This window comes from Centruroides vittatus, unplaced genomic scaffold (assembly GCF_030686945.1).
Source record: "Centruroides vittatus isolate TY-2023 unplaced genomic scaffold, ASM3068694v2 contig_1259, whole genome shotgun sequence".
NCBI lineage: Eukaryota > Metazoa > Arthropoda > Arachnida > Scorpiones > Buthidae > Centruroides > Centruroides vittatus.
Genome location: NW_027120807.1, coordinates 21,417 through 37,620, shown reverse-complemented (window position 1 = coordinate 37,620; position 16,204 = coordinate 21,417). Strand labels below are relative to the sequence as shown.

Below are 16,204 nucleotides of genomic sequence, written 5' to 3'. Positions count from 1 at the left end.
CAACAAAAGCCGTTTTGTCACGTGGTTTCCGCCCTCCTTTATTACAGTACAGCTTTCATCCTTTGTTTCTATTTATAATGTTTACGTGAATAAAATATCGAACGTAACGAATCATTAAAATTTTATTTCTATTTACATTTTTAAATATGAATATTTAAGAATTTACATTTATCAATGGAACGATTCACTTTCCGCGTTGTATTTCCATTCGGTTTCCAATGATTGCGAGATGTTCATTCTTTCAACTTTATCAGTTATCAACCTGTATATGTTGCTTCTCTGCTTTGGATAATCCTTCATATTCTTATTATAGGACGTAGAGTTCATCTTTAACAGTCTGGGTCGAGAAGGAAGAGGAGGAGGAGGCTCTTCTTTATTCGATGATCTAGACCCCGTGTTATATATAATTTCTTCGTAGATGTGATGAAGTTGTCCGTCGCTGATCCTAGGAATTGTTGACGATTCATCACTCTTATCATCGTTGGTTACTTTGCTTGAATTGCTATTATTTATTAATTTCCTTTGCGTTTTCGGTATCGTCTTTCCAGTTTGTTTATTGATTTTATTTCTCTCTTTGGGTACGTTTATAGTGGGTTCCGTCTTTGTAACGTTTGTAGAAAGAGTCGAGTTCTTTGGAGTTGTTGGGAGATCTGAAAAAATGTTACATATTTACGTTTAAATTTTGAAATACCAGTAAAATAAATTATTTAATAATATCAAATTAAGAAAATAATAGAAAATAAGAATTTTTTTGTTTTTTGGACTCTCCACCCCGTGAGAACCAAGAGGGCCTTGTTAATCATACCCATCAGTTGGGCGAACGAGTAAAAGAGGGGCCCGACATACCATCTTGCAAAAATGTCTGGGATTGTTCATCTGGATTCCCAGATTTAATTAAAACTCTATTATTAAATAAGGCTAATTAATTTTGATTAACATAATACAATCAACGAGAATTATTTTGGTTTAATTTTATTCTGTAAAGATTTAAATACGGCGATATAAGGGTAGATAGCCAAAACAGGGCGTCAGACTATTGCTGTGGGGGATCCGGGTTCGAATCCAGCGAATTAAATGTCCAGGAATTGTTTCGCTTTATTAAATAAGAATTCATGCAGTTAAAATTACCAATGGATATATTTTATTGAAATCTTTTTGGCGTCTTTGCTTCTTAAAACCGCTCATTTGTTATCTGTATTGTTTTCTGTTAAAAAAGATGGCTTAGTGAATAGGCTTTCTCTTTTCTTTTGTTTTCCCTCTTCGTTTGAATTGAATATTACATACCTCACAGCACTTGTGGAACAACATCTGGTATTCATTACATCAGATCTGATTTGATTTTAATTATGTAAGATAGTAGTTTCCCAGCAGTATAAGTTCATTGCTATCAGTTTCTTTTACGTTATCCATGTTTTTTTAAATGTAAGTTTTGGCTCCCTGCTCTGTGGTTACAAAGAGGATCTTTTTAGTCGCATTTGTTGTGGCCTTGCCGAACTCATAATGGGTTCGGCCGGGCCACAATAGCTGCGATCGGACGGTCCTGTTATAGACCTTTAAAAACTGGCCACCATTTAGGAATTTGAGTGAATAAAACTAGAAAACTCCACATGGCCAGCCTGTTGGTCAGGCCTACCTCAATCTAATTACCAGTGTTCAGTGGTTTTAATTGGCATGCAGATTGTGAAGGCATTTACACAAAAAGTTGTATACTGAGAACTTTTATAAGTCTAATGCCCAATACAATTTTACACAAAGCATAATCCGATGCTCTGATTGTGTAATTTATAATTTATATGGTTTGTGCTAAAGTCTGGCAGGGACATGCATAAAAGGAATAGAAATATTACATATATTGCAATAAGTCTGTGCTTTGAAACAACTAACTTGTAAGCACAGGCATTATTGCAATTAGAAAATCATCGTGTTGATAAGATTCGAATAGATAAAGTATGCATAAATTCACACAGTTTTTACAATTTTTGCTTATTTTGCTCTATTGTTTTCTATAGAGCAGGATTGACTTTGTTAAAAACTACAGTAGTTACTTGGAGTAACTTAGGGGCTTCCAGATGATAAGGGACGGGAGCCGACATATCCAGATCAAACTTCTCACAAAAATTCTTGGGGGTTGTTTTCCCGGTTCCCTTAGGGCATGGATCAGACGGTTAGACGTAAAATATGATAATATTCGAGTATAATTTCCTGAACAAGAAGCGTAAAACACGTTCTGGATACTCTATCCACGCGTTTCAGTACAATATAGAATTAAAAACACACTCAACTTCCGCTCTTACTTCAATAATACTATTACATTGCAAGTTATTATTGCAATAATGACTGCAATTTAGTCATTATATCATCAAAGTTTGATTTCATATAGCAGTATTCTGTGTACCATTTTATTTTAGTCATGTTTAAAATATAATTGTGTACTAAAAAATCAGGAAAATCTTTGTTGTATTAGAGTAAAATACTTCCTACGAAAACTGTAGTTCGGTATGTTTTAATCAAAAGTGTAGGGAGCAAGAATTTCTCATAAAAAAAGGGGAGACGTCTTTTTTGAAAACAAATGGAGAAATGAAGTCGGAATGATCACACGATTCGGATCGGATCGATGAGATAAGACAATGGTTTCAATCGGGGTGCCGCGAAACACGAGAGTGCCATAACAACCTTTCAGGGGTGCCGCGAAATACTACATAGTGCTGAGCAGGGCCATAACACTTCTTACGTTTATTATTAAAAATACGAAAAGCGCAGTAACTCTGCATTGACGAAGATGTGGAGTACATCAAGAAAAATATTTCCAAGTTGGGGGGTGCCACTATTAGAAAAAGCTTTGAAAAATACCGAGAGGAGGCGACGCAACACATGGACGATTCGCCAAAGAGGATTCCTCTCAGGAGGACTTTCTATGGGAAACTGGCCTCCATTTAGACGTTGGACACGTGAAAAAAAAAAAAAAAAAAAAAAAACAACGCGACCAGCCCGTTGGTCAGATACGAACCCGCTACCAGTGTTCAGTGGTTTTATACACTCGGCCATAGATGGGCAATTTCGCTTAAATATTATTTTTAATGTCTTATTTATTGTTGTCAAACTAAATCCATTGCAAATTAAATGCATTACTTGTAATAAAATCTATTTATAAGCTAACCTATGCATATAAAATGTTCGTGACGTTCATAGAAAACACGTGTAGTTTATCTAATGACTCATTTTTAATCATTCGGGCCTGTTGACTCATAAATGTTACTGGTTCATTTCTTCTAAGCAGTGTTTTCTTAACCATTCTAACTAGCCTGCAAGACAAATTGTAAAATTTATAAATTGATATTTTAGTTTATTAGAATGTATATATTATGATCGAATCTGTGGAGTGTGCAGACCAAATGAAAGGGCATGAAACCTATTAAAGTTATTTCCGAGGGATTAAAAGCGCTTATAAAAATGTAATTATAACAGTAAGCATTGGTAAATGATAGGAATTTTTCTTTTTAATTAATGGATGCTCACCTTTCACATTCCGTTCGATCAGACAATCATCGTCAGCAGAAAAACCATCAGGAAATTCCACTTTATCCAGGTCATAGTAAACAAGTTTCCCGTGTAAAATATTATCAATTTCTTCTTCTAAAGTGTATCCACTGGCGGGTGTCAAACGACTTTTTAGATTATTACAAACAGGATCTTTCAAAATGGACTTGGACTTTCTCGATTTCGGTGTGTTTCTGTTACGCTTTGATCTCGATAAGGTCTTGACGGTTTCCGAAAATCTCACCATCCTAGAAGATCGAGATAACTGTTTTTCGTAGGTTGCCCTATTTAGATAATTTGTAGTAACATCATTAGACTGGGCAAGTTTTTCTTTAGCGTAAGAAGGCGGCGAAGAAAAATGATTATTTTCGTGTTCACACGAGGATCTTCGACCTTGACGTTTTTCTTGCGCTTCCTTTGATTTCGAATTTGGTATTTCGTTAGCTGTGTGATGACGTCCAATTAGTTTGGTTCCCATAACGATTTTCGGTTTGTTGGATCGTGACGAGTAGGAGGGCGTATAATTATAGCAAATTTCGTTTAATTCGGGTGTCGGACAGTGGCTCTTGTATCCGCTGTCCACCGACCCCGCGTATGCCACGTAATTGTTACAGGTGTTATCTGATTTCCAATCGATCAGATCGTAGTAATCGTCCGATTCGCAGGTCAGAGTGTTGATGGTATCTAACAGAGGATTAGTTACTGTTAAAGGATGGTGAAGATCGTCCTCCAGAAGTTCCTTTCTTTCGTGATTCTTGATGACGTCTTTTAAAATCGAATACATCTGACACATTTGCTGTTGAAAGCAATCACCCTGTTGTCTTAGTTTCGTCTGAAATTTAGGGGAAAAAAGGGCATATATTAGGAAAAATTCGGCTTTCTTTGAATCGTATATTAAACAAATTGCCATAATTTTTAATAATTGTTTATCTCGTTTGATGTAGCCGCTCTTGGCAGTGGATAACGTAAAGTTTTTAGTCGTAATGAGGTCAATGTAGTGCTTTGAAAAGTGCTTGTTTATTATTGTGGGAAATGGGTTTAAGTTTCGTGTAAAAAGTCGCTTTTGAAATTAAATATCGTGTTAATATAAACATTAATGATATTTAAAATTGTTCGACACAATAAATTTTAATTATAATTACATTTACTCTACTTAATAACCCGGAATTTTCAAATAATCCAAATATACGATTATCCAAACAATTTATTTCTCCAAAGGAAATCTTTGTTAATTGTTAAAGTGAGAGTAACGTGGGGCGAATGACATGAACAAGACAAGGTCGAATAGTAATTTAATATCCATTCGCATAAAACCAATTGCTGTCTGGCCCATAAGGCTCTTAACTAACAAACAGAAACATTGACTTCCAGAAATTTGATCCGGATGACACGAGAAGTGTGTTTTTTTTTCCTTTTCTTTCCCTTCTCCCCTTCTCCATTCCGGCAAAGTGTACGTGGGAATTTATAAACATCGCATTGAAAACATTTTAAGTAAAGGAGGCATTAAAAGGAAGTATCGGCTTTTACGTTAACTTAGGCATTACTTCGTTCCTGGTTATACTCTTCCCCCATTTAAATGTTTGTATAACGATGCGAGTTATTCACCGAATAACATATTTTGTTCTCCAATTGATAAAAAGTCCATTTTTTTTAATACTAGAATTTTATTCTAATCCTTCAAGAAGTCTCAATATCTATCTACTCGAATTTACTAGTAACTTTCAATTCGATTTTCTTAAATAATTTTTAAAATATTAAATATATTTTTTTTTTAAATGATGCTTACTAATATTACCGTAAATTATTTATAAAATTAAAATTTAGAAAAAATAAATAAAAGAACTTTCTTAGAATGTTACATTTTACACTTCCATCTCTCGAAATAGATACTTTGGAACAGCTGACTTCCGCAGGATACTCCCATAAATAACTTGAAATTCTACTAAGTAGGAATTCGAAGTAGAATTTTTCTCAGAAAAATCGATTAATTCATTTTCATCCCCTTCTTCTTCAGAAGATTAATGACAAGAACACGTCATTTCGGGGCTAACGATTTAAAAAAAAAAAAATACTTTTTAATCTATTAAACCGCGAATATGTTGGGAAAAAAATATCCATAAATAGTTAAATACGAGTTGGAAGGAGTGCAAACAAAGCGAATAATTCCTATCCCCATAAGGAATCTTTTCAGCTGGTTGGCAGATGTTACGAATTCTATGGGAAGTGGGGGAGGTGACAACTCAGCCGGAACGACTGCATCCCTCTGCTATTATCGCCAACTATCGTGGTTCTTATGATTCAAAAGACAGAGTGGGGATCTAGTCCACGTGTCTCGCACGAGAATGACCTTACCGACCTTAATTCCAGTTTAACAAATAACACATATATGAAATGTATTATTCAGATTTAAATTAGTTAAATAAATTAAATATACTAACCGAACTTTAAACGATAGCATTTTTAACACTACTTATTTATTAAATATATATATATATATATATATATATATATATATAATTAAACGCGAATATAAGGAATGCATAGACAAACTTACCGTTTCTCTTTTTAATTCTGCCAGCAAATAGTCCATTCGCGTGTTGTTCGCCATCAGTACTTTTCACTGGAGAGACTCGAGATGCAGCTAGTCAGCCATTTGACTAGGGGTGCAATGGTATAGGGTGCCTGGAGGGAAGCGCAGTCGTTCGCTTGTCGGCTGGATTGGTGAGAAGTATGTATCGTGTTTGAGTGATGCTCGACCAATGTACTCTACATTAGCTACACTTCCATTCTTTCGAGCAACCGTAAATTTCTACATCTTATAATCTTTATCATTCTCTCTTTCCTCGTATACGAAACGGAAAATTAAAATAATAATAATAAATATAATACATACTGAAAAACACAACAATAAATTGGTTAAAATTTAAAACAAAAAACACTCTACTTTCTATAAATTAATAAACCCAATGAAAAATTGTTACGTATTATGGAAATTAATCAGCCACTTTATTCCCGAAAGAAAGGCTTTTCCGAATGCTTCCCCCCCCTTGTCTTGAAAAAAAGAAAGAAAGAAAGGGGGAAAAACTGCAGATCATGGAACTGGTTGAAGATAGTGTTGGCAGATTAATCAATCTTGATGGCATCTACTACTAGATATCTCGAGGGAATGAAAAGAAAAAAAAAACTCTTTCGCTTCTTGACCTTGAACCGTTAAATGGCAACTGATCTAAACACAAGGCTCTGCTGGTGCTGTTGAGTCCAAAAATTATCCTTCTCTGATGCAATAGGCAAAGGACAATTATTAATTAACCGCTGCTTAAAATTGTTAGAAGATAACATTAAATTCTTCTTAAACCATTTCTGGTATTATGTACGAGAGATATGGTATATGTCAATATCTATGTCTCTCACTCATCTATAACGTTGAAATCTAATATCGGACTCTATGCCAAACACAACATTCCAAATGATCGATTTTATAGATAAAACACTATAAAATTATTTATTAAAAGTGAAAACAATCGCCCCCATTATAAGTGAAACGGGGTAGAGAAAAAGCTACCCCGTTTTGCTATGATTTTACAATATATTTAAAGATTTTTCTTCATTTGGGTCTTCAAAACAACTTTAAATTTAGTTTTTCAAATAAAGAGGAACACGTTTCGAATTGTTTACTAATCTATTTAACCTCCACACTACGAAGTATAATACACGTGAACAGTGTTAAATGACTCACGTCTTCCTTACCTTCTTAAATATTGGACTCTCCCGAAAGAAATTCTTAGCTATGGTCGTTTATATAACTCTTATTATTTTCATTATAAATTCCGTCCCTTAATAAATAATAATTACGTTTCCAGCGGCCGTCGTTCGGAGGTTTAACTTGTGTGTACAACAAGCTAACAAAACTGACGAGATTATTATGTTTATACTTACATTTTATATTAGAAATTATAAACAATATATAAAATGTATTTATCGTTTAATCTTAATCGAAAACACGAAAAAAAAATCGACACGAGAATGATATTTATTCGATTTTTCTTGGATAATAATGAATTAATGGCACGGCAAGTATGCCTAATTATATAGGCCTGCATCATTTAACATCCGTTCTTCTTTGAAAAATTTTTCACGTAGATTTTCAGATAATAAAATTTTCAACCGATCTTTAACCCAGGTTTAAATATATATATATATATCAAGGACGTTAAAAAATAAACCCCATAACTTACAACGTAATCTAATCAAACATTACACAAGAAAATATTTATTTCACTGTGTCTCCGAAGTCTTAAATTCTTAATGTTCGTGTGTCAGCGATTCAATACATTTTATCTTTAAAAAAAAAAAGAAAAACAATTTATAATGGTATGTTGAAAATTAATAATAAAAATCCTAAAAGAATTTGGAGAATAAACAGCGTATACATTTTATCTTGAACGTGAGAGATAAAGTTCCATTTTTTCTCGGATTTTTCTATTCGGTTGATCGGCCTGTATCAGTTTTTTTTTTATGGTTACAGAACACTTCAAATTCGTTCTTTTCAACCGATCCTTTATTATCTGGAGAATGATGCTTCCGGTGTGCTGGAATTTGAAGCTATTTAACTACCCCACTGCCTTTTTTTCCTTGCTGGTATCTGGTTATATGGCACTAGTTTTTATAAACTTTTAGAGCAAGTTTACTAAAGTTTATTGTTTTATTGTTTGATGTACTTTACTTTAAATAATATATTTACTATTTTCCAGTTAATGAGTTTATTTTCTAATATTTAATAGGAGGGTATAGTTAGGTAAGGCAATAAAGGCGTCAGACTAAATCCGGAATTGAATTCGGGCCGTCCTTACCACTCAACCACCCCCATGTCACCCTGGCCAAACTAAATTTTTTTTGTATGCAATTGTAAAATCATTCATAATTTGTTTTCATCATTTGAAGTATCGTGAATTGTTCTTTCAGCATTAGAAAATCGAAATCCCTTATTCATAGTCGCCATATTTGATCAAGTGACGTCAACGTTACGCTACATGTTATTGGCTCCGTTATAAACAAACGACTACTCCGATTGGCTTATCGTTACTTTATAACGTAAGCTTATAATGGGAAACTTCGCTTATAACGTTACGGCCGTTCATAAGGTTTTAACGTAAAATACAAATAGATTTTGAATATTTTTTTAAAAATATTAAAAATCTACTGGCCTTATTCAGATGACACGCGAATAAAACGTTCATTCATTGTATACCGTATTTTATTTATGAATTATCGTTATTATTAAAATTAGAAACATTAAAATATCTCAAAACAATAACGAAGAAGTAGCCAATCTTAAACGAAAATGTTAATGTTTCAGCCTATTGTCGATCTATTCAAGCTTGAAATTTGAGACTCGGGACTAGAAGCTTATCTGATGAGAAAGCCCCTCGAGAGATTGACAGCTGAAGAAAACACAAGAGTATCTCGAGGGGCATTTTTCATCACTGCTGCTAACCTTAGATAAGTAAACCAATAATGAATTATACAACAAACCTCTGACAAGAACATAAAAATGGCCGTTGTTTGGAGGTTGAATTGTATTAATTAAGAATAATTATCGGAATTGAGTTTCCTAATGATTTATAAGTAGAAAAGTACACTCACTAACGAATAATCAGTGAGTGTTCCCGAGTAAACAGTAATCAGTGAGTAAGCAATAAGTGTAGAAGGGAACACTCAGCCATTAGAATAAGTAATCAATGGAGCGCGTCTTTCTAATTACTTATAAATCACACAAATATAAAATTAAATAAAATTCGTAACAAAAATTTACATGTAATATAGAATAAATTTATAAATTATAAACATTTCTTTATTCACCTGTACAGAATAATTTTCCTTATAACTTTACCGGAAATCTATAAATATTACTCAATTTTCTGATCATTATTATGGTTTTTTTTCACCCTTCATCTATAATCGAGTAGATAAAACCACTAAACGTTGGTGGTTGGTCGTGGGTTCTCGCCTTTATAATCTTGAGTTAATAGTTGCATTTGAACAGTGAGATTTTTGGAAGTTTCCCAAATCTTGCTATAAATATCTTTCTTTACGGAAATTTTCTGAGAATCGGGTTAAATAAATATTATAGTTTAATGCACTCTCTCTCTCTCCATCAAGTCTGGTAGATGACAACACACGAATGTGTGGAATATACTGAGCAATTTAAATCATTTATGATTGTAATAATTTTCGAAATATTTTAGAAACTCGTTTCTTTATTTATCTTTAAAAATTTTTATTTCATAATTCATAAAACATCTTTTTAATACTCTTTTCGTCTCTTGGACAGTCGAGGATCAAGAGTTAGAAGTTAACCAACCACCATTCACTTTACTTTTAATACGTGAACTTACTGGTTCATTCTTGATTGTGAATGAGGCCTTATGTGGGCCTTGTTATCCGTACCCATCGTGGGTTCGGTCAGGCTCACAATGGGCGCGAAAAATTTCTGGGGGTTGATCGCTCGGATGTCTCCCAGAGCGGCAGAATCGAGCCTTAATGCCCCGATACCGTTGTTAATATTATATTTTGCTGTACAGGTTTCAATTAAGGGAATACAGTATTAAAATTCTATGCAATTTACATTGCAGAAAATGCTTTTAAAATGTCTACCGTCGTTAGTAATTGTAAAGCTTCCACAATTAAATAATATCATTTGTATACATTCGAGCGATTTATTACATAAGACAGTGGAACTAGTTAACTCGAATCGGTCGGGAGGGAATTCGGGCTTCGAGTTACGGAGGTTGAGCTAAAAATTAAGGTTTCGTGCATCGATTTATTGGTGGCCCATCATAAACTATCTATACGATATTTCTATGTCTTATAACGTAGAATCGTCGTGTCAATGTAAACCTTTGGGTGTTGTCCAGAAACTCGAAAACGCTTATCCGAATGGTCAAATAAGTTAATAAAGAAAGACAAAATCTTCCGGGAAAAAAACAGTTCCGAAATGGCAGTTAAATATTTAGGTGACACAAGCTGTCTGGAAACCACCGGCCGCGCCGCTCACACGTGACACGAGGTTTATTTATAGTGGTACGTGATTCCCGGGCTTTATAAAAATATTTCTGAATAACTTATTGGAGAGACAAACGTAAATTATTTTATTAAAGTTAAAGTTCCCGACAATCGAAGAATTCGAATTAAAAGGTAAATCTATGAAAAGATCACTTCGAGTTACTGCGGTTCGAGTTAACCGCGTTCCACTGTATTACTAAACAAATAAATACACGTGACAAAAAATTGAACACAGCATATTATATACAATTTACAAGTAATTTACACTATTTCTACGTAGTACATTTTAATTGTTTTATATTAGCTTGTGGTGAACCGATATAATCGAGTTGAATTACTCTAAACACGAACAATTTTAACGGAACAATAACTGTTTAAAATTCACAGCATCAATAAGTATTTTTTAACATTGTTTTTAATTTTAATTTTTTAATTGCAGATTTCGTTCGCTGTCACTTCGTGCACGAAACGAAGAAAAGCGACACGTCACCACTCTACGCTAAAAAATGTATCTTTCCGCGTTATCTGTTTCCATTGTAGAAGCAGTGTCTTAATAAAAATTCTGACGTCCCTTATTATTATAAAGCTACCGGGGAAAAAAGTGTATGGTTTCGTTGAAATGTTTCCTAATATTACAGTGAAACCAAACCGTCGCGCGTGGTCTGTAGTTCTCAAAATGGCCGCCATTTCTGAACTATTTTCGGAACGAAAAAAAAAGTCGGAGTAAACTTTCAGCCAATCGCAACTACCCTTCGCACACGACACTTTTTTACGAGCGAAAAATCTTATAACTCGTTATCTAAGAACTGTCAATTTAATTTCTATGATTTAAAGTTAAATAATTTAATGCCATCTTTCATTCAAAGTTCAACAATCGTTAGCGAAGATTATTGCATTCTGAGAACTATTTCTTGCCAGAGCATGCACGAAGTTATAGCGAAAGGCCAATGAATAGGCTTTCCTGACGTCCTGCTTTCACCGGGACTGACCCGGTTTGATGATGCGGTCTAGCGTTCCGGTCAGTTTGTCATTTTGTCTCGGTTATTTGGTAAATTTTAAAAGTGCCGAATATACAAGAAGTAAAAATAGTGCAGCCTGGAGTAAAATGGCGATTTGGAAACTAAAATACTCCCTCTGTTACACTCACTGTTGCAATCTAAATATTTTGTATCTAGATCTAAGCACTTTTAATGTTGTCTAGATGTTTTTCCCCCAAAATCTGTAGCATGTGGCCTGATGAATTTAGATGTACAGTATTATGTTTTTCATCCAGATATTTTTTTACAAAATTTACAATATCGTGTAGCCTATAAGATCCAGGTATTTTTAGTTCGTCTTTTTAGATATTTTGTTACAGTTAGAGTTGGCAAGACTGAAACATACACTGGCCACGTCATTGTTGCTCAAGTTTTATCTTAGTCGAGTTCAAATTGCTAGTTGACATTTGTGATTATTTTGTACTATACATCAAATTAAATTTCCAAAATGCCAAAAAAAACCGTGTGTTTACTGATGAATTAAAAAAGGATTATCCGTTTTTGAAAAACGTGTGTAATCGTATTTACAAACTCAACTGTTCCATTCAGAATTTTCAGTAACACATGGTGGGCGTTCCGACATTAAATTAAAAATCACTTGAAATGTGCGAAACACAAGGCACGCAATAGGAACTGCCTCAAATGTATTGTCACATTTTAAAGGTGCCGATTTATTTTTCGTTCTATTGTCTCAAAATTTTCCCGGTTTGAGAAAAAACATTATGGTAAGCCTACCTATGGATAACCTTTAAATTAAATTCAGTATCGAAATTTAATAAGGTTTAAATTTTCATCGTGAAATTCTATTTACATCCCATAAAAGTTTTTCAAAATCTGTGCTATATGTAGGCTAATTATTTACTTCCTTTTATTCACTGTGCTCAGAGTTGGATTTACGCATAAGGTAAAATAAGCTGTAGCATAGAGCCTCGTCCTATTCTTAAAAAACCGTTTGTATATATATATATACAAACGATATATATATATATACCAAATAATATTGGGCTATATATATATATATAGCCCAATATTATTTGGTAAAGGAGAAAGGGGGTCTTGTTGTAGTGTGGGACAAATATCTAAATCCGGCTCTAATAGTGTCCACAATACCTGAATGATGAAAATCAATGAATAACGCTTGCGGGCGGGTTCGCGCTTGACCAACGACTGACCACGCGAGTTTTCTTCACGTGTTTGACAACTAAAGCAGGGCCAATTTCTCATAAAAAGTCCCCCGGAATGACACTCCGTTGACAGATCGCTCTTGTATTGCGTTGACTTTTTCCATCAATCCGAACCTCTCATTCATTAAACGGAACATATTATGTAATTACTTAATTAACGCAAAAATGCAAACGTTTAAACCGATTTAAATTTTTTACAGTAATTAATTAATTAAGCGTTAAATTCAATTAAAATATCTACCATATTCTGTAAATGGTAATTATTGGCGATTATTTTTGCAACAAAGTGGAATTTTGAGATAGATTTAAAATGTGTGCAGCGAAAGAAATACACTTGTTATCTCCACCTTTCAAAATGTCCCGAACTTGCAACAGAATGTTGAAGGCGGAGTAGAGCGAACTGTACACCTATTAACGATAAAAAAGAACAATTAATTTTTTTTCCTATTTTTTGACGTTTTAAAATCTTTACAAATGTAAATGAATCGTTACAGAACTCGAATTTATACTCTACATATGTTTCTTATATTTGATAAACCTCAATATACCTTTACCGGACATCCCTTCGATACAACGAAGAAACCACCACAACTAAATCCCAGTTCGTTTTCTCGAAACTTTTTCATGAAATCCAACAACTAAGTGAATATAAATTTTAATAATTAAAATAAATACAATTACACAAGTACAGTTTTATTTGTAATTATTGAAAATACAATAAACTCACTTTTATTTTGTCTTCTACCGACAAACGAGCGGAAGCGAAGATCCTTATTTCTTGAAAAGAATCATAAGCCTAAACACATAAAATTTAAAAAATGTTATTGAAAATATAAAATTGATAAATTTCTTATTTTTCCCATTAGAACTTACGAATGCCGAAATACGGGAAATAGCGAAAGAGAACAACAATTCCAGAAAAACAAAAAAAATGTCGCTGAGACTTAAGAATACCCGATAAATTATATCAAGTTCTCCGAAAATAGCATTGTAGATAAAAAGGGCTATGATATAAATTGTTATGACAAATATAACAAAAAATAGCTCACTCCATTTATTATTCATCTGATTTATAAGATCATAAATCTCTGCATGCTTCCAGATGATTTCGTCCACATCATACTTTGCGCATCTATTCCTGGTTAATCGTAATTGTTTGGCTAACTCTTTGAATCTCTCCAGTATCAAAAGACCTACTAATAACGCTGTGGGTATCATCCATAAATAAAATGCCATGTTGTAAGTACCAAGTACAGTAAGCGAAACAGAGCAAAAAAGTGCTCGAAATGAACTCGAAGCCTTTTCTACTACCGGAAAGAAAACAAGCGAGGACATCAAAGCGATAGAAATGAAATTTACGAGAAAAGCAAGACCGAAAAATCTTAACATTACCAATTGATACCGAAACAATTTTTCCTTCTCACCAGCGTAACTCGATATTTTCATGTCTAAGCTTATTTTTCTCTTACCGATATGTATGCAAAGAATGCAACCAATATTAATGAAATAAAAGGCCATTTTCAGAAAAGGATGCATTTCTCTACCGTTATATCTTTCAATAGGACTACAGAAAATAACATTCTCTTTAGTTGCAAGATTCTGAAGGATAAATACAATTGTTTCAGTAACCAACACTATCAGAATGCATTTCCTGTAAAATTCTACTATTTTTGATTGTCTGCTATTCAACTGGCGACAATCGCAGCGTTTGTGAAAAATATTGCCAAAAATTATAGAGATAGAGATTATGGGATAAAGCATGCAGTAAACGCAATTCTCCGCCATATTGCTTCTAACCAGAAGTAATGGAGCTTATTACTCTCTAACAATTCTAAGTTACTACCGTAAGGCCAATTTCTAGTAATAGCATCGATTTTTCCTTCTCATTCTATGTGTATTCGCTTATATCAGAACGCAAATAAGCGAAACAGTTTACTCATCTATGCGATGTGCAGAATTTTATGATCGGAGTGCAATCGATCAATATCAATTCAATTTAAAATGAATATTTCTATTAATATATTTCTGATTATATTTCTGATTATAATAATACCTAAGACGTTATTAGACTTTTTTTTTAATTATTTCTGCCCTGTGGGTACTAAGAGACACTTTTTTTAGCAAGTCTGTTATGGATTCGGCCACACAATGGGGCCGAATCCATAACGGGCTTGCTGAAAAAAGGCCCGACATATCTGGACACACCACCACCGAAAAATTCCCGGGGATATTTCGACCGTTCGGATTCGATTCCGGATCCCCACAGCGATATGCTGCCATCTCGACCGCTCGGCCATCCGGCTTTCGATGTTATTAAATTAGTTTGAATCGATTGAATCAAGGTAACGCAACACGGACAATCTGCCAAAGAGGAGAGTCTCCCGTGAGGACTTTCTTGGAGAAAACTGGACCATGTGTAAATGTCTAACACGTGAAGAAAACTCGGATAATTCCACGTGGACAGACCTGTCAACCTGCGACCCTTAGCCGGAGTTTTCTCTACTCGTCCACTGGCTAGCCAAATTAAACAGAACCCGTCTTTGAAATATTAACAGTAAAAAGAATAAAAAGTCTGATTTTATTATTTTATTGGTTTTTATTTATGAAATAATCTCAAACTTTTAATTAAATCGTTTAATAAAATAACATCGATAATCAAAAATATTTTTAATTTTATAATCGAAATGGGCTGATAATAATAATAACGATGATAATAATAATTATTATTAGATGCTGAAAGTTGAAATTTGATACACAGTTAGGGTACGCCATGAGAATGCACACTAAGCAAAATTTATATAAAGTCAGGACACTCGTACTGGAGCCGCCATTTTGGGCCTTTTTGAGTCACATGTTTAATACAAACTTGTACGAGCAGTCAGTTTTATACGACATTATTTAGACTAATTTACGCAATTTTAGTTTAATTTGTTTTAAACATGCGACTCTAAAAAGGCCCAAAATGGCGGCTCCAGTACTCGTGTCCTGACCTCCTTATGTAGACCTTGACACTAAGAAGGGATTTTTGGAAATTTTCCCCGCGAGGGAGAGGGAGAGAGTTAAGATTACCCTATGAATTCTGTATTTACTGTAATATTTTAGATGCGGTTTTTTCGTTTCTGCAGAAAATCAAACATATTTTTAAACTTTTTAAAAATTCTCTGATTAGTCTCGGAAGAGAGTGAACCTAATTCTTGCACCCGTTGAAAACGGGTAAGATCGGCTATAATCTAATAATTTTGATCTTTGCTATCATTACTTTTGCACGAGCAATTGCCGGGCTCATCTGCTAGTATTTACATACAAGAGACTCAAGATGTTTGCCAATAATTATACAAGATCTTATATAACTTTTCAAGGGTATAGAAAATAACACGGTTTATT

The 16,204-nt window shown here is 33.8% G+C and overlaps 2 protein-coding genes and 1 long non-coding RNA gene across 3 annotated transcripts in view; 1 reads left to right on the top strand and 2 right to left on the bottom strand.

Moving 5' to 3' along the window:
- LOC136988624 (putative protein-lysine deacylase ABHD14B) overlaps window positions 1–16,204 on the top strand; it is a 147,571-nt gene that overhangs the window by 119,510 nt on the left and 11,857 nt on the right. The window lies entirely within an intron of this gene.
- LOC136988650 (uncharacterized) lies at window positions 105–6,368 on the bottom strand. The gene is made up of 3 exons (XM_067286561.1): window positions 6,092–6,368; window positions 3,517–4,369; window positions 105–650 (listed from the first exon to the last, which is right to left on the bottom strand). Exons 1-3 carry the CDS (start codon window positions 6,143–6,145, stop codon window positions 172–174), a joined length of 1,386 nt encoding a protein of 461 aa, XP_067142662.1. The 5' UTR covers window positions 6,146–6,368; the 3' UTR covers window positions 105–171.
- LOC136988643 (uncharacterized) lies at window positions 13,076–13,618 on the bottom strand. Its single transcript, XR_010882792.1, has 3 exons — window positions 13,548–13,618; window positions 13,369–13,458; window positions 13,076–13,228 (listed from the first exon to the last, which is right to left on the bottom strand). It is a non-coding gene; the product is annotated as an uncharacterized lncRNA (long non-coding RNA).